The sequence below is a fragment of the Crocodylus siamensis genome, chromosome 2, assembly GCF_052110815.1.
Source record: "Crocodylus siamensis isolate JL-2025a chromosome 2, ASM5211081v1, whole genome shotgun sequence".
Lineage (NCBI taxonomy): Eukaryota > Metazoa > Chordata > Crocodylia > Crocodylidae > Crocodylus > Crocodylus siamensis.
In genome coordinates this window covers 20,298,890-20,323,307 of record NC_143396.1, presented here as the reverse complement: position 1 = coordinate 20,323,307, position 24,418 = coordinate 20,298,890, and the positions used below count along the sequence as shown (strand labels likewise).

Below are 24,418 nucleotides of genomic sequence, written 5' to 3'. Positions count from 1 at the left end.
CTTGGTTGCAAGCTTGATGACCCTCATCCCAAGTATGAGAAAAACCACTGATACCAAGAGATTCATATTAAAATGAGTCCCTATCAAGAAAGAAGCCTAAGGATTGGAAAGAGGCAGAAAATTGCTGAAGTTCACTTGTCTGCTTACTGAAGCCCAACAGTAGGCAGAATAATGCAGCCAGTGTCCAGAAATACAGAAATTAATGTGAATAAAAAACGTACTGAAGCTTACAGGCAATATGCACCAAGCTGGTGACAGAAGGCCAGGCGTTACCTATCACAGATAACTATTTGCTTTCTTGTCTAAATCTGAAGCATAGCTTTTGTTGAGAGGGCGGCAGGGGTGGATACTGTTATTGGTAAAATTGTCTTCTCTGAGCAAAGTGGGAAGCAAAAGATATGGATGAGTGTTTCTGTATTTTCATTCCTAAAAACTGGTGCACCCACCACCACCAAATGTTCTCTCTTTGCTTGTTGATAGATAGCCAAACCACATCATGTCTATTTTTCTTCCCAGAGCCTCATCAATTCTGGTATTAAAAAAAATCTCTCACTAAAAAGGAAGACCTTCCATTTTAAATTTGGTTTAAGGAGGAAGCTGGAGATTTGGGCCAGACACTTTTCCAGGTGGAAATGGCAGAAGCCACTGCCCTGCTGCAGTCTGAAAACTCAATATACATTCTTAAGGTGAATTTTTTAATATAATCAATTCACAAGCTTCCTTCATTCTTCTGGAAGTTTTAGCAAATAAATACTTTCATTTTTCCCTAAAAATGGGATTGTAGCGTCTCATTTCTTGGCATTATACCAGAAAAAAGAAACTTTCTTCTTTCCAACTTTATATAGTGGAGGTAAAGGACACTACTCTGCCCTTACATTTATCAACAGTTGTCAAGGTGTTAAAGATATATGAAAAAATGAAAAATTCCTTTGGGGAACTGATAGGATTTACCTGATTTGTTGAACACGGTGGTCGAACTGAAGTTAGACTTGCCCAGGTAAGTCTTGCAGGTTACAAGAATAACACAAAAAATGTAATTCTATTAAATGAATGATAATTCAAAAGGTCAAAGTCTTTTCTATCTGCCATTCTTTCCACTAATTCGCAAAAAAGACCACCAACCTCTTGAGATGGAGTTATTACAACTATACAAGTATTACACAAATTTCTCTTTAAGATTTAATAATATTATCTAGGCACTTTTCTAAGAGAAGACCCAAACCAAAGCTACAAAGTAATTCCTAATTTTACACTGAAGGCAGAGGGAAGGATCAGAGCTGTCTGTGGTGCCAGGTCCTTTACTGCCATGTCCCTTGAACATTTGGAAAAAGTGGAGGGAGAATTGAGAGAAAAGTTTAAGACAGCTCCAAAAAGGTACTGGAAGTTACACTTCTACTGTCAGAACCACACCAAGCTGAGTGGCAGAGGCCAAACAAAGAAAACAGCCTGCCTTATAGGGAGGCCAAAAGGCAGCTCCCAAGAAGTTTAAATGCAGCTTCTGAAGAAACTAAAGTAGAGGAAAAAGTATGTTTTTATTTAACTCTACATACATTTATTGTGTTGATACTTTGATTTTCTTTTTGTTTATTATTTATTCCAATACTGTGTTTAATGACAAATTATTTGAGCTGAGATGCTGTGCCCAGACTCCAGGGACACACGCGTCAATGATTTCATGTCCTGTACCATGTCATGATTTTGTTTTGCATTTAGAGAAGTGAGAAAGTTTGCTCCCCTCCTCCCTGCTACGTTATCACACCCAACTCAAATTTTATAAATGCTAAATGTTTCACATAAACAAGTGTTATTACACAAATGGAACTGAGTGTAATTCAGATTGTTTTGCAATAGCTGGTATCATTATATGAACATTCTTACCTTTTTCTCTTCTTTAGACTTTCTAACATTGTGCTGTGGGCCAAACTTGTTTTGCATGCAAAACACTTTCTTAGACCATTCATTTTTGTGAGATTTTAACTGGGGCTGACCAAAGCTGCCATCGACCCTGTATCTGTCAGCTGGAATCTTATTCATTGGTGGGGGAAGAGTCCCACAGTTAACACTGGACCAGCCATCCGTAGAATCTGTATAAGACTCCTGGTCACTGGCATTTCCATGCTGCCAATCTTGTAAAACATGAACAGGCAACCATCTTTGATTGCCCATGCCCATAGTACTTTTCTTGGAAGGTGGCACTGAATTTCGGGAACAAACTAGTGGAACTTCTATACGAGCTGCAGGACTCAAGTGCTTGCTTAAATTTTGTGGTTTATCATTCTGAATTATTTCTAAAGGAGTGTTTCCTTCTTGCTCATGACAGAAGCCATTCCAATGGGCAGCAGACTGATTTTGCCCTCTTCCTCCTGGATTTTCCCATAAGCTATTAGGAATATGTTTACTTGGATTGCTCCCTAAGTCAACCACCAAAACTCTGTTGCTTTTTTCTTCTTGGTTAAAGTTTCCAATGCCACTGTCACTGTTACTGCTTGTACTGTTATTCTGATGAACATCTACATCACCATCAAGAAAAGCCCTGGCTCTCATTCCCTCAATCAACTCCCCCATGTCCCTATAGAGGACAGAGACAAACTGAAGAACAGGTAAAGATGATGTTGGAAATTCTAAACAGCCATTTGTGTCTGGATCTGCTGTACATTCTAGTCCAAAACGTCTTGCTATACCCTGATGAATTTTATGATGAAATAATTCTGGATCTACCATAAACACGTGACAAGATGTCCTTAGAACTCCTTCATCTTCCTGAGCCAAGCTTGCATCATCACTGCTCTGCATTGTAACTAGCCCAAAAAATCTCCTATCATCAGGGCACACCGCACTGAACGCGAGCTTCTCTGCAGGATACTCTGCTACTATACCAGATTTATCACTGCAGAGCTGAATGCAGTCATGCATGATCTTCATCATCACCAAAGAATGGATTTTCTGTTCTGCCCGAAGACGTCTCATACATCCGCGAATAGCCTGCAAACTGTCACTTTCCAGATTTGCAGTTGTTGAAGGCAGTTCAATTGAACCTAGGTAGCCTACCACCATGGCAACATTTAAAATACTTGCATCTAATCCAAAATCCTCTGGGTTCTCTAGTCCAATTCGGAAAACTGAATCATCATTCAACACTTTGGATATTTCTTCTTTAGAAAGTTGATTTGGATTGAGACTTACACCTTCAGTTCCAGTTTCAAATTTAGCAGCAGCAGACTCTGAAAGGGATCTTTGTTTTGGTATAAAGTTTTCTGTATTCCCAGCACAGAGACTAGGATTTTCAAAGATCATGTTGAAAATTCCACCAGATTGCATTTCTTCAACAACCTTTTCTGCTCTATTTATGCCTAAGGCTTTAGAATCAGGCTTTGGCTTCAGCCACCCTTTCCCATCATAAAAACCAACTTCTTCATCACTTGAGCAGGAGTCTATGTGACTAATACCTTCAGCAATCACCATGTGTAGGACTCCAGAACATTTTCCTATTAGTTTCACCACATCTTCATGAGAAGCCTTTTTTACATTAATATCATTAACGGCAAATATCTGATCTCCGGCTTTAAGTCCCACATAATCTGCAGGGCTTCCTTTCATAACACAACTAAGAATACAAGGGGCTTGCCCAGAAAGGGTAAACCCATAGCCAGCTCTTCCTCTAGCAACTTCTACACTTCTTATTCGAGGTGGAGCATGCATATTAAGACGACGTTTCACTGTTTCCCCTGGTCTATACATTGTGGTTATTTTCTGAAACTGGAAGATCTCCTAATTAGTCCAAATCATTCTTGTTCATTGTGTCAGGTGATAATAGGAAAGAAGTTCCAATTTCTTTGTCTGATGAAATCCTAAAAGAAATTTAAAAAAAGAAGATTTGATACTTATCAATACTTTGTTTCTCTTAGTGATCAGAGATATATTTATCAAAATAGCTACAGAAGATAAATCCTAAAATACTGGCAAAAGAAAGAGATATCTTGCTACTTTACTAATGCCAAAACAAAAAGGTATTACTAAAACATTCCATGTAGATAACAAGGCAATTTGCGAAGGTGATTGTAATAATTTTTCAGGTGGGAAATCAAAGATGACAAATGAAGTGACCTTCCCAAATTAACAAAACAACTTAGTGACAAAGTCAAGAATAAATCTAAGTCTCCTGGCTCTTACCCCAACGTTCTCACCGTGGATTAAGTTGCCTCCCTTAAAACTAAATGCATATATACTTGTAACAGGGGGGCTTCCCAAGGCCAGTTAGAAGTTGGCTCACTCACCTGGTTCTGGGCTAACTGCCCACCTCTCGCCTGCCATGCCTTGATTATATATAATTATGGTGTTAATTAGGCAGGAGGCTGCCCATTTTTGCACCGTGATGCCAGGGGGTACTATCTGTGTCTCCAAAACCTTCCCTACACTGCAGCCCATGCCTCGCAGATGGCATCTAAGTTCTTGACAGCTCTGGCCCCACACTGGATAATAACCCTCCAGTCTGGACCCCAACTGGATCCCTCCTATCAGGCAGCCTACTCCGCCCTCATTCTGGGCTGCCTAGCTCCCTGCACTCTTCCCCTTCTTGGGTGTGCCTTCCCCCCAGGACCTTTGGCCACACAGGCCCCGGCCTCACCTCCAAGGCCAGTCGGAACCCCAGGCCCTCAGCTCTGGGCATTCTCGCAGTGGGCCCCTGGCCCTTTTGACCCTTCTGGTCCTGGCCCCAACACTGACCAGTTAAGGTCGCCTTAAGTCAGGCTTCTGAGCATCTAGCCCACTCTCTCTAACACAGCTTCGCCTTCTCGGCTCTACTGTGGGGTTACCCACCCTGTTGTGGGAGCTAGGGTTATCAAGGCACCCTGACCCACCTTTCACCAGGACGGTAACTAGGAGCCCCACCAGGCCACCCATCCCAAGCAGGGCACAGTTTCAGGTCATGCCCAGGACCAAGAGCCTCCTTGCCATCCCCCATAAGCTCCTTCCCTTACCTCCTAGCATTCCTGCTGCAGCTCAGCCAGGCAGTGTTTCCAATTGGGCTGGCAGCAGCAGACTGCCATATACTTTATATACTTAGTTCTCAAAATCTGCTGGATTCCTGACCGAGCCCTTAAAGTGGCAGGCACCAACAGAGTCCTGCCACAGTACTAAAAAAGGGCATTTTGTGCCAAAAAGCTTGTCCATCATCTCTTTCAAAAATATAGTTGCTCCAATAAAAGTTATCACCAAAAAAACCTTATCTTTCCTACATTTCCTGAACCATCACAGCTATACCATTCCAATCCTACTAAGTAAACCCAAGACATTTACTGTCATAACAAGAGTCACTGTGAGTTTGTGTTCTATAACATGACTAAATCTATTTTAACAAATAACAGATGTAGATGTCATTATTTCATCTACTAAATTTAAGAAATATTACTGAATATACTGCGTTTGAAAATTAGCTAGTTTCTCACTTATATTGCTTGGCAACAGCTTTTTTATCAAATAAAATTTTGCAATAGACTTCTGGCTCAGAACACCATTACTGACCTACAAACAGGGATTACAACCATTTGCCTGCATGGACCAGAGCTTGAGACCCAGCCATTGCTGTGGACTGGCTGCATGACTCTACCCAGCCAGCTGCCTACGCTCACTCTCACTTTAGCTACCCAACCCTTCTGCAGCAAGAGAAACACAGACAAGGCAGAGCAGCAAACTTAACAGAGGAGGGGAGAGCAGCATGGCACAGCTCCATGCTATCAATGCCTCCATGCTGGATTGGACGTTCATGGGCCAGATTAAACCACTTTGCAGGCTCAATTTAACCTATAGGCCGTAGGCTTTTTAAAAAATAAAACTGTAGCTAGGCAGACTGGCATACAAACCACCTGGTATAAATAGATGAGTTATACAAATTTAATTCATAAAAGGCAGCTTAAAGTTTTCATGTTAGTGGATCAGACTATTCACCTGACCACAGAATGAATCACATCTACCCTAAAATCCATGCCTGCCTGAGCATGTGGGACAACAACAATGTTCTACATCGTGCTCATTCCCTTACTTTAAAACAAGCAATTAGTGGTCTGCAGAACAACCTATTAGAACTATTGAGAATAAAGAAAGGGGGGTGGTGGGAAAGGATGAGTAAGGAAGAGAGGGGAGAGAAAAATTACATAAACAGGAAATGTGGAAGAAAACATGAAGGAGACACAGCAACTTCTTTCCCATCACCTCCAAGGTATTCGGTTTCTATGATTTTGCTGTGATATAAGAATGTAGATAAAGTATTAGGTTCCCTGACAAAGGTTTGAGGAGTAATTGCTCATAGAAGGCAGCAAACAAGGATAACAGGAATAAGAGAAGAAGCCAGTCTAGATAAAGACCATATAAAAGGTTGTTTAAAGTATTCCTCTGAAGGTATATCTGAAAGTATAAAGACAAGGGGAAACCACTATACTCCGCTAAACTACATACACAAACACAGGTTGGCTGTATAGGAACAGAAGCAAAAAGCTGTGCTCCTGCTTTCATTTGGATTCTGGTCAGCTGGCAAGGGATCTAGACCCTATGAAAATAGGCCTTCTTTCTTTCCCCTTCTGTCTAGGCCTGGAGCACGATGCAAAAAGTTCTTAAAATGGTAGCCATATGTTAGGGGACTTAAACTCTAGGGTAGCCAAAATATTCACAGGAAGAGAAAGGGGTAGCCTTTGGTCACAAACTGACAGAGAGCAGATTTAGGCTAGAAATCAGGAAAAACTTCTTCATGGTGCGGGTGGCCAAATCTTGGAATGGGCTTCCAAGGGAAGTGGTGCTCTCCCCTACCTTGGGGGTCTTTAAGAGAAGGCTGGATAGGCATCTGGCTGGGATCATCTGACCCCAGCACTCTTCCCTGCCCAGGGCAGGGGGTCAGTCTCGATGATCTGTTGAGGTTCCTTCCAACCTTAGCATCTATGAATCTATTCCCTCCTAGGCAGGGAGCACTGAGGCTGAGGCAGGCAGGTAGCAGGAGAGGCAGGCACCATGGGGGGGCGGGTGGGCAGGCCGCAAGAAGAATAGGGAGTAAAGGGCCTACCCCCACTGTGGCTGCCCAGCCTCCCTACCACTGCCTTCCTCACTGTAGCAGTGAAGCAAACAAATTTAATATGACCCTGTAAAAATTAGATTCTATATCTAGAAAATTATAACAAATTTATAAACATTTCCATATATAAAATCTAATTATTGTGGGGTAGTTTTAAGTTTGAAATCATCGTAGATTTGGGTAAATGCAGCATTTTGCTTACTTAACTATTAAAATACCACTCATTAATCAGTTTAAAGGTATACATGTGCAAAGCAATATAAATAAAGTTAGTTGGCAAATTCAATCAGATTCACTGAATTTTGTATTCTTGCTTTTCAGTTTGAAAACCTGAAAAACTACATTATGCACTCCACTTACATTATTTAATCATAACTAGATACAATGGATATTGAATTATAAATGGGACAGGGATAAAAACCATAAAAATACTATCTTTTCTAGAGCATAAGACATATTTCTCCCTGAAAAAGACCTATAATTAAGGCATATCTTATACACCAAAGCCACATAATGAAAAATAAATTGAATCATTGTCATAAAAGTGGACTAGAAGTCAATCAAATTTATAGTAAAAAAAAAATCCCACAATTTTAAACTTTTTTGGGAGAGGGGGGAAGGGAAGGAGTTGTCTTATGAAAATCTGTCTCTCGTACACTAGAAAATACAGTACCAAAAAGTTACTTCTAGAATAATCACAGAAATGCACAAAAAATTGCCAGTCAGAAGTCATTTCAACTTTCATGTGTTTTAGTTTAAACTAAAACTTCCAAAAACTCCACATGCTTCCAGTATTAACAGAGTTGGCACTGAAAACCAATAACTTTAAAAGATAAGTGTTTGAGAAAGCTATAGACAATGGGTTTCAGTAATATCATATAGAAAGAAGTTCTCTTAAACTTACTAATTGTTGAGGTTTACATTGAAACCTGGATGCCTAACAGGCCTGCCCCACATATAGCACTCACATAAGCTCAGTTATTTCAGAGGAATGCCTGTATCTGTTTGGGTTCATAGAATCATAGAAGTTGGGTCGGAAGGGACCTTGTAGATCTTCAAGTCCGACCCCCTGCCTGGACGGGAGAAAAACTGGGCTCAGATGATTCCAGCCAGGTAGGCATCAAGCCTCTTCTTAAAGACCCCCAGGATAGGAGCCAGCACCACTTCCCTTGGAAGTTGGTTCCAGATCCTAGCCGCCCTGACCATGAAGTAGTTCTTACGGATATCTAATCTAAACCTACTCTCCAACAACTTATGGCCGTTATTCCTTGTTATGCCAAGGGGCACTAGGGGAAACAAGGTCTCTCCCAAACCCTTCTGGTCCCCCCTAATGAGGTTATAGACTGTCACCAGGTCCCCCCTCAGCCTTCTCTTGTGAAGGCTGAACAGGTTCAGGTCCCGCAGTCTCACATTGTAGGGTCTCCCCTGTTGTCCCCAGATCATGTGGGTGGCCCTCCTCTGGACCCTCTCAATGTTGTCCACGTCCCTCCTGAAGTGGGACGCACAGAACTGGACGCAGTACTCCAGCTGTGGCCTGAACGCTGTTGTGTAGAGGGGGAGGATCACCTCCTTGGCCCTACTTGAGATGCACCTGTGGATGCACGACAAGGTCCAGTTAGCCCTGCCAACCGTGACCTCACATTGTTGGCCCATGTTCATCTTGGAGTCAATAATGCTTTAAATCAGGGGTGGGCAAAATGCGATCCACAGGGCAGCATGCAGCCCGCCAGGCCATTCTATCCAGACCGCAAGTCCCCTAAAAAATTTAGAAAACAAATATTTATCTTCCCCTGGCTGCCTGTCGTACGGCCCTTGATGGCTTGCCAAAATTCAGTAAGCGGCCCTCTGCCCAAAATAATTGTCCACCCCTGCCCTAAACTAAAAAAAAAACCCAGCACAAAACAAAACCAACACATCCAAAGAAGCAGAAAGTTATTCAGTTTTAAAAACGCTCTGCCTGCTATATAAGAACTCTAACATCTATAAATTGCAACAATGAGCACACAAATTATATATTTTAATTCAGTTTTTTGAACTAGCAGTAGGTGGCCTACTACATAAAACTGTAGAAATCACTAAATCTGTGCAACTAAAACTAATTTAATTGTGAAATGTAGCCTTTTTGACAGATCAAGTTCTGCTCTTAAAATATTAATTTATGAAGAAATACAAAGCTACAAATAAACCACATGAATGTAGAACAAAGAAGTAAAACCAGCAGATCTGTGATATTCCTGTGGTACCCCTAGGTAAGTTTAAAGTAGCTTGAAAAGATTGTTTTCTAAATAGTTGGATCAAATAATTGATGTGGAGAATCTTCTTTAAAGCACCAAAATAAATTCTGTCTTCAGAAAAGGTCACTTCTAGTAATAAGTATCTAAGAGAAGAAGAGCTGGCCAGACAAGTCTCCAAATATTTCTCTAGTATTGTGTACTTAAGTCTGTGATCAAAAAGGATTTTAAAAGACTATTGGTGCCATTTTGTTTCATGATTCATGAATTAAAATCTAGTCATCTGCCTGTCTACCACTCCAGAAAGGAAGACCTTTAAGGCAAAGGAAATACCATCTAAAATATGAGGGCCTAAAATGCATACAGGCAACCCTATTAAGCGCTCTTAATTGGTTCCTAAAAAACTGGGTGTTAAGCAGAATAGCTTTAAGCAAAAACAAAATTTTTTGATGAACCAAGATGGTGACCGTGAGCGTTGTAACAAAACTGACTGAGCGCTAAGTGGAATTAGGTATCAATGTAAAACGAGCATTATAGCAAAACAGCACTAAGCAAAACAGCATTAAGTGTGGGTCGCCTGTAGTGCCTTTTCCAGGAAAGTTACACTGGACAGACTTGTTTTCAATCTCTAGAAGCCACGCAGACTATAAAAGCTTGCAGAGACAGGGCACATCTACACATGAAGTTTACTGCACAGGTACCTAATTAACTGCGCAGAAAATGTCTCTAAAAGGGGCATGGGTTGGCATATCAAGGCCCCCATGTTGAGGGAGGGAGTGGGGCTGAGGCAGGGGCAGGCACTGCACACCTGGGGTGGGGCAAGGTATGGGACGACCTGCAGCTTGTCCAAGGGGGAAGTGGGGAGGTGCCACCTGCCACTGTAAGCACACTTGGGCAGGCATGAGGGGCACATGGCCCCCAGAGCTGCACATGGGGCAAGGGCAGGCTGCCACTTACGTTCATTTTTCTGCTGTGCGCCGAGGGCCAGGGCTGCGCCAGGCTCTTCCCAGCGGGGCACCTGGGCCCAGGCTGCGCTCAGAGCAGGAAGGATGGATGATGGCGGTGGTTCTGGCAGCGCTGGAAGAGGGAGGCTGTGGGGGAGGGGCTATAGCCACCCCAAAATTCACCGTAGCTCCCCTTCCCAGCACTGCCACTGCGTGCCCCACCCACTGCCCCAGCCCAGTCCCCCACCTCCACCAAGAAGAGGCTGGCGCAGCGCCCCCAGACCTGAGCATGCAACACCCCACCCTCGCCCCACACACAGATCCAGGGGCATATGCCCCCATACCTGCCCCGGGGTGTGCGCAGTAGCAGAAGCCCCCCACTTCCCCTCCCCACCGCACAAGCTGCGGTTCTGTCCCCCACCCTGCCCCATCCAGGCTGTGCAGTGCCTGCTCCTGCCCTAGCCTCACTCCCTCCCTCACTGCAGGGGCTCAATCTGTTCCCCCACGCCCTTTCCCTCCCCAATGCCCCTTCCCACCACCGACCTCCCAGCCTTAAAAATGGAATTAACCTTTTTTTAAGCCTTAAAAATGGAATTAACTAGATGAGAAAAAAAGAACTGGGGCACGAAGACAAGAGCGGAGAAGACAATAAAGCTAAAACAAGTCGGTAGGGATAAGGCAAAGTCATTAAATTTTAACAAAGAATGAACAGAAGAGCATAAGCCCACTACAGTACAGTCCCTTCCAAAGCCTGGATTGGAACCAAAAATCCCAGTCTCACCTTTCCTCTGCAAACAAAGTCTCTAAGGTTGGCACTTAGAGTAACCGGTTAGAGGAAAGGTGAAACTGCCCTGACTTAAGACTAACGTGGCTACCCACCTCTGCATTCCTAGCAGACAGAAAACATCTCTAAAACCTACTGGCAAACTATCCCATTCCCCCTTCAAGCAATGAAAAATTCAGAAAGATGCACTCTAAACACACATTCCTTGCTAGGCCAAACCATTTCTTTAAAGGAACACAATTAAGATTGCTAAAATAGACATTCAAGAGTTAAGAAATTACAGGATTAGTTATCTGTGCAATCTTAGTTTGCTCCACTCATACATATGTATTGATCATCTTAATTACTTGATCGCTCATTTTTTCCACAAGCGCCCCAGTCATTGCACAGGTGTTCTTATGCTTGGGAAGAATAAGGCTGTGTTCTGGGACGAGGAACCTCTGCCTCATCCATTGTAAATTTTGAAGGTGTGAAGGGAATGAAGCAGAACAAGGCTGCAAGAAGAGAAAGGCAATTGAATACCGCGCCGGAGAATTAGATTCTACCCCTTCCTCTGCCAAGACTTAGTATGTAATAATAATGAAATCATTTCAACCACATTTTCTGTGGGGGAGGAAGGGTCACTGATTATGTGTTTCTCACTTTCTGGTGGCCTGATGTCAGACAATAGAAGCAGGGTGTTTTAAATTAAATCAGGACCAATTTAAATTAAACTAATTTTAATCATGATTCAAATCAACAAGCAGGAAATCTAGATTTAAATAAATACATTTTTATCTTGCTTTGTGTTTATATTCTTAGAATTTTCCTCAAGAAATGTTGATTCCTAGTGGTTAAAAAACGTTGAAACAAGTTGATCTGCAGTCAAACATAACTATTGCATTTGGTACAATTTTGCTAATCAGAAGGATACAATATATATTTATTTAAATGCATTTGTTCAGATCTTTAATTATTTTTTAAGTTAGAAAATGGTGAACAGTTCCTATATATGGAATTATTAGTTTTTATACTGTAGTTTTGTCCACCTGCATTTGGATACAAATGTGAATTCAATCTGAAAGGCACAAAGGCGGTTTTTAAAAATGATTTTTTATATTAAACAATTTTAAACATTCTGGGAACACAAGAAAAACATTTATCAAAACATTTAGAACCGATTCACTATACAAAGAAAGTATTATCTGAATTTAATTAACTGAATTTCTCATTTCTGTTCACCATATTCTTCCAATTTTGAAGACCAGCAGAACTCATCCTCTTACACCTTTTTTTTTTTTTTTTTTTTTTAATTTACAGACTTCTTTATTCACAGGAAAATAAGCTTTCCTACTTCTTCAGCTCCCAACTGGCTTCTTAGATTTCAGGGAACTAGTCACTGAAGTGAACTTGTTGAACAAATTGCAATGGAGAAAATATTCATTCTATACCTGCAAAAGACCTACTGTCAAAAGCTGGGTTAGAACTTCAACAAACGTTCCAGAGTCTTAAGCTATGATTTTCACCAGTACCATGATTGGACTTGCATTAAAACTGAAGCATCAAACATGCACTATGTATTATTTTTCATTTACTTTAAAATTAAAATGATGACAATCCATTTTAATTTACTATAATCCAGAGTTATTCAAAGCAGGTGTTTTTATAAAAATATGCATTCTTTTTTTTTTAATTACTGATTTTATGTTCCCTTCCCTGAAGGCTGACAGACAAGTGTTGAGTACTCACAATTGCATCTGAAGTCAAAGAGAGAATCGCTGTGAACACAACAGTGCTCTATAATGGTAAAATCTAGTCCTACCTAGGTATCTCATGCTGGACACCCAAAATTAATGACTATTTTTTATCTTTATCTGTCTCTGTCTCATTGCCCTGTCAGTAAAATGGTGATAATGTCTGCTCACATAACAGACACAGTGTGAAAATAAAGTCATTAATATTTCTGAAGTGGTCAGATAACAGTGATTGGTGCCACCAAAAAGCAAGAGGCAATTAATAATCCTGTCTTCAGAGTAGGCCAGGGTTTTAATAGCATGCAGTAAATCAAGCGTGTGGCCAATATGAACAATGAGGGTAAAACAAAATATCAAATATCTGACCAGCATCCACTCTATTCATAAGACTGAGAAAATGTGGAAATAATAGCTTACAATGATGCAATTAAAGATTGTATCAAAATACACATGTACAATATGGCTAATTTAAGACTGAATCCCAACCTTATTTCTGGTATTTCCTGACTCTGAGTGCTTGACTTTAATCCTCAACAACATTCTTTCAACACTTCTTTTGTATGCACAAAAAATTATGTGCAAAAGTTCTTTCAATTGAAAGCCCAACTCCAGGACGGGATCATTTTAGTGATCTTCCAGAGCCTAAATATTACAGAAGTTTCAAGGTATCATGGAAGACATCCATTTGCTCCGATTTTTGGTTTTTCATCTTTCTGACAAAGGATGCTGTTTTTGCATTCTGTATGCGACAGCTATGATTTTTCAGTGTAGAGTACAGTAGTTTCTGTAAATTGTTTCAATGCAGGTAATTATTTACCTGTCATAATGATAAGAAATTATAAAAAATAATTCAACTTTTCTAAACAATACTTTTGCTGTCCATACAAGGCTTAAAGAGGTGGTTTAAATACATTAACCAATCCAATTCTTTGCCTTACATATAGGTCTATCCATTATCTTGTGGGCTTCACTTAAGAGATGCTTTAAGGAGATTAATGAGAAGTCAATGAGCTATAGCAAGGGTGCTATACCCAGTCCCCATGGGTCTGAAAATTTGGCGGCAGGGAAGAAGTGCTCTCCTGCTGCCAAATTTCCGGACTCATGAGGTGTCCTACAAGCCTAGCAGCACCTAGAGATAGATCCTGGCAGAAAGGGCCAGGCAGGGGTGGTAAGTGGACCCAGGACCCGATCCCAGAAGGTGGGGGCAAGACAGGACCCAATACAGGTGTGCGGATCCAAGTAGAGGGACATGGCCTGGCCCCACGCCACTCATCTGGCCTACGAGGCCAGAAGATTGTGAACCAACAAGCTATAGCATATTAATGTAATCATTTCCAATAATTAGTACCCTGGGTCTTAATTATTAGGAATGGTAATGTTGGTTAATCCATTTATAAGGCTTACAAAAATGCTTGGAGCATAATACCCATACATGGTTTGATTTAATTAGCTCCGTTAGGACTGCTGGTAACATCATTAGGTAGCACACTAAAACTGATATCAAAATAACGCCTCACTGAAGAAAAAATTTGCATGCCAAACGCCTGCATGTATGTCAAATGAAAACAGGTCTATTACTTAAGTTTGGAAAATATAAATATTAATCTGATCCTATGCAAAAATCCTACTCATGGCAGGGGGTCAGATTAGATGATCTACTCAGGTCCCTTCCAACCCTAGAAACTATGAAATTATAATTTTATGATATTTCCAAATAACTGTTAAAGGGTTACAAGGTTCTTTGGGTAAATCTGATATTATGCAATAAAAGATGCCAGATTTACCCAAAGAATCTTGTCTGCCTATGTCCTTAGACCAACATGGCTACAACCTACACCCCTGTTGAAGGATTAATAATATAACATTAATACTATAATTTGGAGAGAGGTTTTTCCAATACTAACATAGCAATATTTTTCGATACAACCCTGAGACTGCAAGCAAACTAGGTTTATGACTTCAAAAAATGAACACATTCCAGACAGAACTTGTGCCCTATGTAAATATGGGCCAAATGCTTTTTAGTCACATTAACGTAAGTCCGCTGAAGTCACAAAGCTGGATTTGCACCATATGCAGCCATGTCACAAAACTACAACATGCTATACAGAAAAGGTCAAAATCTTATATTCAGAAACAAAACTCACCACCTTCTGGCCAGCACCCGTTCCAATTTACACTTGCAGCAGACTTTTATTTTTTATTTTTTTTATTTTGGAGTGGGGGTGGGTTAGATTTAAGGCACAACAAACAGCAACTACAGCCAGGACCTGGGATGAAACTATACCTCAGGCTATACCTGTCTTCTACAAACATTACATGTATTTGTAGCATTCATTTCAAATGTGGGTGGAAAGGGAGAAGGTTTTGTGGAGAGAAGAAAATCATTGTTAATTTACTTTCTGCTTTTTGCTTGGCTTGCTTCCTCCTTCTGCCTGTTAGCTCATGGCAACAAAAGAGCAAACACAAACAGGAGGTATGTACAGAAGTTACACTGTAGAATGATAGTTCCTGGGCAGGGAAAACAAGAATTAGAGGACTGCAGTGATGTGTAGTCAGCTCACTCAGAAAGGTTGTTGCCCATTCTTACTAAAAAAAAACAAACATAGTAATGGGATAGTTTGCCAGTAGGTTTTAGAGATGTTTTCTGTCTGCTAGGAATGCAGAGGTGGGTAGCCATGTTAGTCTTAAGTCAGGGCAGTTTCACCTTTCCTCTAACCAGTTACTCTAAGTGGGATGGTGGCAACAGAACTGCTGACAGAGAAGCACTTCCAGGTTATTTCCCTCCCCTACACCAAGCTATGGTCATTCTTTTTCTATCTAACAGGACAAGAGTCTGGAGAACATCAATGAAGAACTGACTCTGCTAAGCAACAGGAGGCACACCTTTCCCCAAGAACGCCTCCAAGTACTGAATCAAGCCTGTTTTTTCATGCTGAACTACCATATCACAAAACTGAAGGTAGGGTCTAGTAGCATAAGCAACAGCAGAGCCCCACCTAACATTTCCCGAGTGGGAGTAGATACCACTACAATGTGTGTTTGAGAGCCAATTTCTTTTGAAAGATACTGGAGATTTTTTAACTTTTCTACACAATGCATAGTTACCTTGTGGATTCATTGCCACAGGAGGCGGTGGAGGAGGCAGACACTATAGCCAAGTTAAATTTATGGATGATAGATCTATTAATGGCTATTGAACAGAATGGCTGAATGTTTCTTCTGGTATCTCTAAACCAATAAATGGTGGATACCAGGGTAGTTACTGAATAGGGGATAGATCACTCCAGAGATATCTGGTTTAGTGCTCTCCCTGTAAAGCATCCATTCCTGCCACTGCTGGAAAGATGTACTGGGCTAGATTGGATCATTGGTCCAATCCAGTAAGGCACTTCTTATGTCCGCATGTTTACGCTCTTATATTCACAAAATAGATGCAAGCCCTAACATCTCATCACCAATATCCCAATTCCATTCAATACAGAAATTTTAAGAGAAAGGGGAGAAAAATTAGTGGTTTTCACATTTATTAATTCATAGGCTGTCTGCTGAGAATAACAATATGGTGCTACATAGGCTAAGTGCAGATATTCGGAGGGGGCTAGGTGGAGATTAGATCAGGCTAAAAATGTGAACTAAGTTAATGTGGGATCTAACTTAGTTCACGCAGGTGCAGACCTTACACTTAGACCCAATCTAAACCCGTAACAGTACAGAAGTTCAGTGCACAGAGAATGGTCTAAACTGGCAGGATCCAATCTCAGATAGACCTAGATCAAAGTACACTCAAACTTAATCGATCTAAGCCAGACCAATGCATGGAACTTCTGTACAATTACCTCCGCAGCCCCAGGGATGCACTTTTTGTACTTGTTCCCCTGGTACCGGGCTATTTTTTGCCCCCCCGGCTCACCGCACCCTTCCCACAAAACCAGCCAGCTCGCCGCCTTTGCCCACCATACCACAAGCTGCTCCAGGTGCCAGATTTATCAGCATTTGCCGCTGCCAGGAGCTGAACAAGGAAGCATGCGGGGGGGGGGGGGGGGGGGGGCAGGAATGAGAGTGTAGGTTCACTGCAGGGAGGAGTCAGGGGGCTAAAAATACCACCTGGTCATCTGCGCCCCCCCCCCCCAACCCAAGCCTGCCCATGGACCTTTTGAGACGCCCTAATCCCACCAAACCCTCTAGGACCCCAACAACACCCTGCAGATCCCTTCTGCCCCCCCCATCCCCTCAATTATTCCTGCAGATGCCACCTGCCTCTCCATCCCTCCTGCAGATCCCACCTGCCCCCCCACCCCCTCACATCACTCCCATAAACACTGCCTGTTCCCCCATCCATCCCGTGGACCCCTGAATCCCCCCTCCAAAACTGCTTACCCCGCCACCATCCCACTTACCTTTGGGTGGCCATATTTAAGACAGTCTATCTTCCCCAAATGTCTGTACCTAGGCCTTAGTACCAATCAGGGTTGCAGTAGTCTATTTTTGTGGACACTGATTCTTCAGGAACTAGATCAAAGCAGTACTTCTGCTAAGGATGTTCGTTAGTATCTCATGATTAGCAAATATATTTTTATTTTTCTACTTCAGAAGGGATTGCTTAGCCAGAATATAGTTAGATATATTTAAAATGATCAACCAAAACCTACTCATCACTGGGTTTTAATCATACTCATAGATTAAAACAAATATTTGCTTTAAAAAAATAAACATAAATCAAAATTTTAAAAAAAGTCAGTCACCTATAATGTTTTCCTTCATGACAGCATTTGTCCACATTCATTGCTAAAAAGATTACCTTGTGACAAAGTATTTATTTTCTTCCTGTCTGGCACCTCAATAATCACAAGGAGCCAAATGAAGTCTTGGCACAGATCTTTAGGCTGTCTCTCCCTTTGTGACTTCACTCATCTTTAAAGTAGACTTTAAAGGTAAGTGGACTTACTGACTTCAACCAAGTTTAACAACTATCACCTCTTGATTAAACTGTCTCTGCAATACTCCTACACTAACATCAGCTTTCTAGATAGGGCAATCCACATCCAGGATGGCACCCTACAGACCACCATACTTACATCCACAAGACTAGCAATCATCCCTAGCACATGCAAAAAGCTGTAATCTGCAGTCAGGCCTTCCGATCCTGAGGAGAATACTGGCAATGCCTACCTGGCCAGCCTAAAATCTTCCAACAAGGACACTCCCATAGAGAAATAGGCCATAAAGCTAGAAGAGCTCTCCAAATACAATGCAATAACCTGCTACAATACAAGCACCACCCCCATGACTACACACCTTGGTGGTCACCGATCAACCCCACACCAGAACTGACCAGCCAACCACGGTTGATAGTAGGCAAAGACCAGATCCCAAGAGAAAATTTCCCAGCTCCTCTGCTCCTGGCTTTCAAAGAACCCCCTAACCTTGCTCAATTCACCATTAGAAGCAAACTCCCTACTGCCCAATAGGCATCAAGTGGGATACAGAATTGCCTGAGCAAGAAATGCTTAACATGTCAACACATCTCCACTGATACTACGATCAATACTCCCCAAAATGAGCCCATCAGAATCCATGGATCCTCCATATGCCTCTCTCAAAAAGTGATATACCTGATCCAATGCACCAAATGTCCTCCTGGCTCCTGGGCAAGAGAAATTGTATACCAAAATAAACTCTCACAGAAAAAATAAAGGACATACATCATTAGGAGCACATTTCTCACAGAATAACCAGCTTCTCTTCTGCTGATTGCTTGTCTGCTACCCCTGGGAATTTCTCTCTTCCTCCCTGCCTTCAAACTGTTCTCTCTTATGCTGTACTTGCTTTTACTGCTCAGACCTGAAGAATATCTTGCATACAAAACTCTATCCCAACTAGGCAGTTGGTCAATAAAAGATACCATCCTAAGTAATCCTTGCCTCTTACAATTCCTGAACCTACACCACCCTAACACTGCCTTATCTTTAAATGGATTATAGTACTAAGTAAACTTTCTACTGACATCAGATACAACTATAGTACAATTTACTTGGCAGCTGCTAAAATGTTTTCAAATGGTTACTATGCCGGAAGATAGCAATACGTGAAGCAGCAACACACAACACCCCCTCAGGAATAGATCCATTCAGAGAAGTTTGTGGTGTTTTGGGATTCAGATGGGTTTCTAAATTCTGGCCCTGCTAGCAGGTCTGTCTGATGGCAGGCAAATAACCTGTACCTCCATCTCATTTGCACTCTCTGTACACATAGTAACTCATGCTCACCCCTCAAGGACATGACAAGGACAGGCAGGTGTGAGACACAACAAACACTTGGCTAAACATGGGCTAAAAACAGACAACCAGTTTAACTCGTAGCTGACTATCCCAGGCTTTGACTTGCATCAAAATAGTTGTGTGACAATACATAAGAATTGCCACTATCTGGGTCAAACCATAGATCTATATTGCCCAGTGTCCTGTATCATACCGCACAACCCAGACACCTGCTCCTTCTGAGCAGAGGAAGACCCTGGCACTCACCTACCTGCTGAAGGCACTAGGCTGCAGCCCCTTCACCACCTCCTCCAAAACCTCCTGCTGCAGTTTTGGCTGCACTTCTCCCTGCGCCTTTTTTCTTACAGGCTTCCTGTCTGCAGCCTCACCAAGTCCCAGGACCAGCTGGTCAATCTCCTCCTGGCTCTGGCCAAGCTGACCATCTATAAGACTGGGAAGCAGGCTCTGGCCAAGAGGAACCCAGGTGAGTGGAGGGCTGCTTTCCTGGCACTCCACTGCTCACATCTCCAGGCAGTTTCATTGATCAGTGTCCACAGGCTCCCTTGACTCCTTCAGGGGGCAGTGGACGCTGGCCAGCATGCTCTGCTCAGCATCTCCCCTCTGAATCTCTACTTATTAACCTACGACCTCAGTCCCATTCCTGTTTTCTTTTTTGTTGCCCCAAGCAATTAGTTGGTATGTCCCCAGTGGCCGCCCTTCTTAAGGGGAGCTTATAGATTTCATGATGGGCCAGGGCCGATGACTTATCAAAGGGGCCAGTATCACACCGCACCTTCCCTCCCCCCACCCCATACCTGCCCCTTCTGAGCAAAGGAAAACCCTGGTGCAAACCTACCTGCTGCAAGCACCAGCCCCTTCACCACCACCCCCAGATGCTCCCGCTGTGGTTCTGGCTGCAGGAGTCCCCACCCCTGGCCCTGGTAAATCCTGAGACCTCCTCATCAACTTTACCTGGCCCCAGCCAAGCTTGTGATCTCCCTCACCAGGAAGGAGGCCCTGGCCAGGGGGTCCTTGGTCCGTGGGCCATTCCCATCTCCATGCCAAGTTTCACCCGGCAGCTTCCGCCGGCCCCTCAGACTCGTTTGGGAGCCCCAGCATTGCCAGCTCGTGATTTTTTGACATTGTTCTTTAAGTCCCTGCTTCAGGAACATGAAAAACTTAGCTCTTTCATTTATATATCTACACAAATATATATATATATACACACACACACACACACACACACACACACACACACACACACACACAAGAAAGAGCTAAGTTGCTCACATTCCTGGTGTATAGACTTTAAGAACACCAAAATTTCACGAGATTTGGCAACACTGGAAGGTGCTGCCCAGAGCTCTCTACTCGGTGCCCTTGTTTTAAACCTTCCCTCCCATCCCTATTTTGTCTTTTATTTGTCCCAAGCCAGACGTGCCCTGAGCGGCCCCCGCAGTACAGGGGCGGGGCCGGGGCCGCTCCCCTGCGCCCCTCGGGGTGGCACCGAGGCGCAGCCCCCGGGAGCGAGGCAGGGTCCCGAGCGGCTCTGCAGCCCCGGGAGGCGCGGGGCTGGGGCTGGGGCTGGGCCGCGGCGAAGGGCGAAGGGCGCCGGGCGGAGCCGCCGCGGCCGTTTGAAAAGCAGCGGTAAAAGGCGGCGCCGCGCACCCCGTCCTACGCCCGCGAGCCAGCAGCCGCCGGGGCGCGGGTGGGGGGTCCTGATCCCACCCGCCCCACTCACCGCGCGGGCTCCGTCCCAGCGCTCCCCGCTCAGCCTCGGGAGCCGCCGGCGGCCCCGGTCACCGAGGAGACGGGCGCCGGCCGCGCCGCGGCCACTGGCTACAGGGAGCTGTCACTCCACGGCTGCCCGGCCCCCGGACAGGCAGACAATACCCTAGGGGAGAACTACAGCTCCCGGCATGCCCCACTCGGAGCCCACCGCCGGCGGCCGGGGCTGGCGCGCGCGCTGCACTCCGGGAGCTGTAGTTCCCCACAGTGCGGGGGACAGAGAGGAGGACTCTACCCCCCTCCCCCCGCCAGCAGGGGGCTGCAATGCGCAGGCGCGGCCCTGTCCCCAGTGCCCCACTCCCATGGGGCAAGCAGCTGAGGGTATGGGGCACGCGTGGGCTGAGGTGCCCAAAGGATGGGGGCCCTTAGGGGAGGGCAGACCAGGCAACCCACACTTCAGAGGGCCCCATAATTTTGCAGCCATTAGGATGGGGGAGGGAGTTATTAAAAACTTCGCTCTTTCTTTAACTGATCTTTCATGATACCTTAAAAGCAGCTAAATTACAGACAATTTGTTTACTTCTTCAGGGCTTTTCCTTGCCTGGATTTTACATATTGTTAAAAAATAATAATTACCCTTTGCCCCCAGAATAAGTGCAGAATTCCTTTGGATCAATTATTTACTCACCCGTTTTTGCAGGGACAACTAAGCGTATTGAAATAGCAATCACAAAGACAGTGGTGTTGCAGAGATGTGAGCTCATAGGCTGTCATACAGAACTTCGAATGAATGTAATGAATAATTTGACTTTCAGATGCTGTTCTGATCTGAAAAGCCAACAGAGAAAACTTTTGTTTATTTATGGCAGATTTGCAAGTCAGTGACAGGCAACTGTAGTTTCCCAGTATGGTATTTTTACAGACTCACTTTTTAGAACACATCATCTCCCAAAAGAAATTCTTCCATAAAATTGTATTATGTCTGGGGATACAAATTCTTTAAAGCTTCAAGGATGCAACTTCTTAATTAAGGTTCTTTATTCCCAAGTTCTCCTACAGCAGCAGCACAGGGACAGGTTGCTAGAAATGACTGGTAAGGTCAAACACCAGAAATTCTGATGCCAGGCAGTAGCCACCACCAAGGTGTCAGACCACGTGCACACCCATCCACTTCCAGTGGCTCCACATTGCTCCATTCTGCCAAAGGCTCCAACTGCTGAATTGACCACAGCGGCCTCGACACTGAAGGCACAAAAGTGTCTACACATGCCTCCAGCCCGTTGCCAGGTGACCCTGGCAGAGGTGGAATAACTGCTGGCAGAGAGAAGTGAAGTGCTGCAGAAGGGCTTTGTGAACACAAAGTCTAATCTAACTTAGCCTGAGAAAAAGCCAGAGGATAAGCAAGGAAGCTCTTGCTTTCCCCTGCTATCTGCATCCTACCCCTATCCCCCAGCCTGTCTCCCCATTATTCATCATTTCCTTTGAAGCCAGTCTAGTTCTGAGGTCTAAGTGTAGTTTTCTCTCGCGACTCTTGACTCCTTGCCTGCCCTTGGAAAGGAGATTAACCCCTGACTACTCAGAGGTTTTTTGTCCTCCCTGTAAAAGATACGGAGACCTGCCTCAAGCCACACCCATCAAATGCCCTGTGTCTGCCTGGCACCTCTTCCCCATCTCCAGCCACAAGAGCAGTATGCCAGATGTAAAATTATACCCAAGTCTCTATAGCCTGCTCCAGATGGAGGCCACCCAGCACAACCTGGATACTGTCAGTAGCTGTGAGAACCATAAGGGGCCTTTGGGCCCAGCTGTCTCTTCAGCTGTCACTTCTATAATAGACAGTATTAATCTTGAGGAGACCACCAATATTGACTTGATTCTAAAATGAGGTACCCCCCACTTAACATGGGGAGGGGGAGCCCCTCATCTTAAAACTGAGTGTGAGGGAAGTGGGGCACAGGTGGTTATTACGGCTTGGGCGCCAGCCCCTACCTGGAGTTTGGGCCACAGCTGCAGCTGCTGCCTGTCCCTCCCTCCCCTGCCTCTGTACCCTGTTATCCCCCCACTGCAGCCTCTGCTCCCTGGCCTGCCCCTCTCCTCCCCACTTACCCTTGCTCTGTGCCAGCAGGCTCTGTTCCTTGAAATGTGCAACTCCAGTGCGTAGGTGGTTGAGACATCATCACCTTTGTCGTGGTTCGTCAGCCCCAGATGGTATGTCCATGTCTGCTGCTGGAATGTCCATTTTTGCACTGTCAGGTGTTTTTTCAGACTCTCATCCCAAATCTGTAGTCATGTCTCCTTAGGTCTGGCATCAAGAGGTTGGGTGCTGGTAAGGAAGCTCTTTCATTACCTCAGTCTTTGTGTACTACAGGATGGTCATAGAGCAGGTCTCTCCCATCTTCAGTTTGTCTCAGTCATTCTATCTTGCTAAACACTGTTCTTCTGACGTCAGCCAGAGTGATGCCAACCAGCAGGTACACACTGTTTAGGCTGGTAGGCTTAATATATCCTGTGATGCATCAGCAGCTATCATTTCGAATGGGGTCAAGGGGCCTGGCATGTATGGATCTCCCCCATACAAGGTATGCATACTTGGCAAAAGAGAAGCTGAGAGCCAGGGCAGTGGTTCAGATGGATGAAGGGCTAGCTCTCCATTTTGAGTTGATGAACTTATACAAAATGTTGTTCTGAGCGCTCACCTTTTGCTTTTGTCTTCATGATACGTTCTTTGTATGAGAGGGTTCAATCAAGGGCAACTCCAAGGTAAACTGGATTCAGACAGTGGAATAGTGGAGTCCCACAGTTGGCAGTTAGCCTCATGGTTCTTCAGAGCTAGACACTCCAAAGAACAAATGAAGAAGTAGGACTATATTATTGTGTTCAACCACTTATGACTGCAGCGCAGAGTTTCAGACTATGCAACACCCACTGCGATGCCTGCTGCTTGAAAGAACATGTACAAGGAAAGGTCTCATAAAGTACAGTAAATGAGCACAAGCAGGGCTAACAAAATGGTCAAATGTGGTACAGAGACACAAGCAGCAGCCACAGCAGGCTCTGTGAATACTGCAGCCTATGCACTGGGGTTAGAACGGGGATGGAGCCTGCCAGCACAGAGCACAGGCTGGAAGGGGAGGAGGAGAGTAGAGATTGGGGGAAGAGTGGAGAAAAGGCTGGGTGGGAACAGGGAATCAGAGGCTAGGAAAGGAAGTGAGAGAGCAGAGGCTTGGGCAGGGAGGGGAAGCAAGGGAAACAGAGGTTGGGGAGGGAGGCAGGTACAAATTTATAACAAATTTATCATTTTTCCATGTCTAGAATGTAATTATTAATGGGTAGTCTTAAATTTAGGGCTGTCTTAGATTTGAGTAAATATGGTATTTGGGCCATATATGGATCCCAGGCACAAGAGAGGGGAGTTTCTGGAGAGCCCCCAAAGCCCATACTTTCCTTGAGAGAGCCAAACAAGGTCCATGTGAGGGAGCGGAGAAAAAAAAAGTTCAGCCCAGTTTAATTGCTATCCACTTGAAACATTTTCAGAGCAATGTTTGAGACTCTCTGTAGTAATTGTATAGGGGTAAACTGTCAATGAGGAAATAATATATTCTTTCGAGCATGCTGTGCTGAGTACTGAAAAGCTATGCCTTGGAGATCTGAAGCTGACCTAGGCAAGGTGTAACTATATCA

At 43.9% G+C, this 24,418-nt stretch overlaps 1 protein-coding gene across 1 annotated transcript in view; it reads right to left on the bottom strand.

Moving 5' to 3' along the window:
- The window catches only part of RGS12 (regulator of G protein signaling 12), a 160,902-nt gene extending 140,025 nt beyond the window's left edge, over positions 1-20,877 (bottom strand). Inside the window, exons 1-2 of the mRNA XM_090035491.1 lie at positions 20,751-20,877; positions 1,879-3,848 (exon numbers count right to left, since the gene is read on the bottom strand). Of these exons, the coding sequence (XP_089891617.1) occupies positions 1,879-3,738 (1,860 nt within the window). The 5' untranslated portion in view covers positions 3,739-3,848; positions 20,751-20,877. The remainder of the gene's footprint in view (positions 1-1,878; positions 3,849-20,750) is intronic.
- Positions 20,878-24,418: the final 3,541 nt, after the last annotated feature.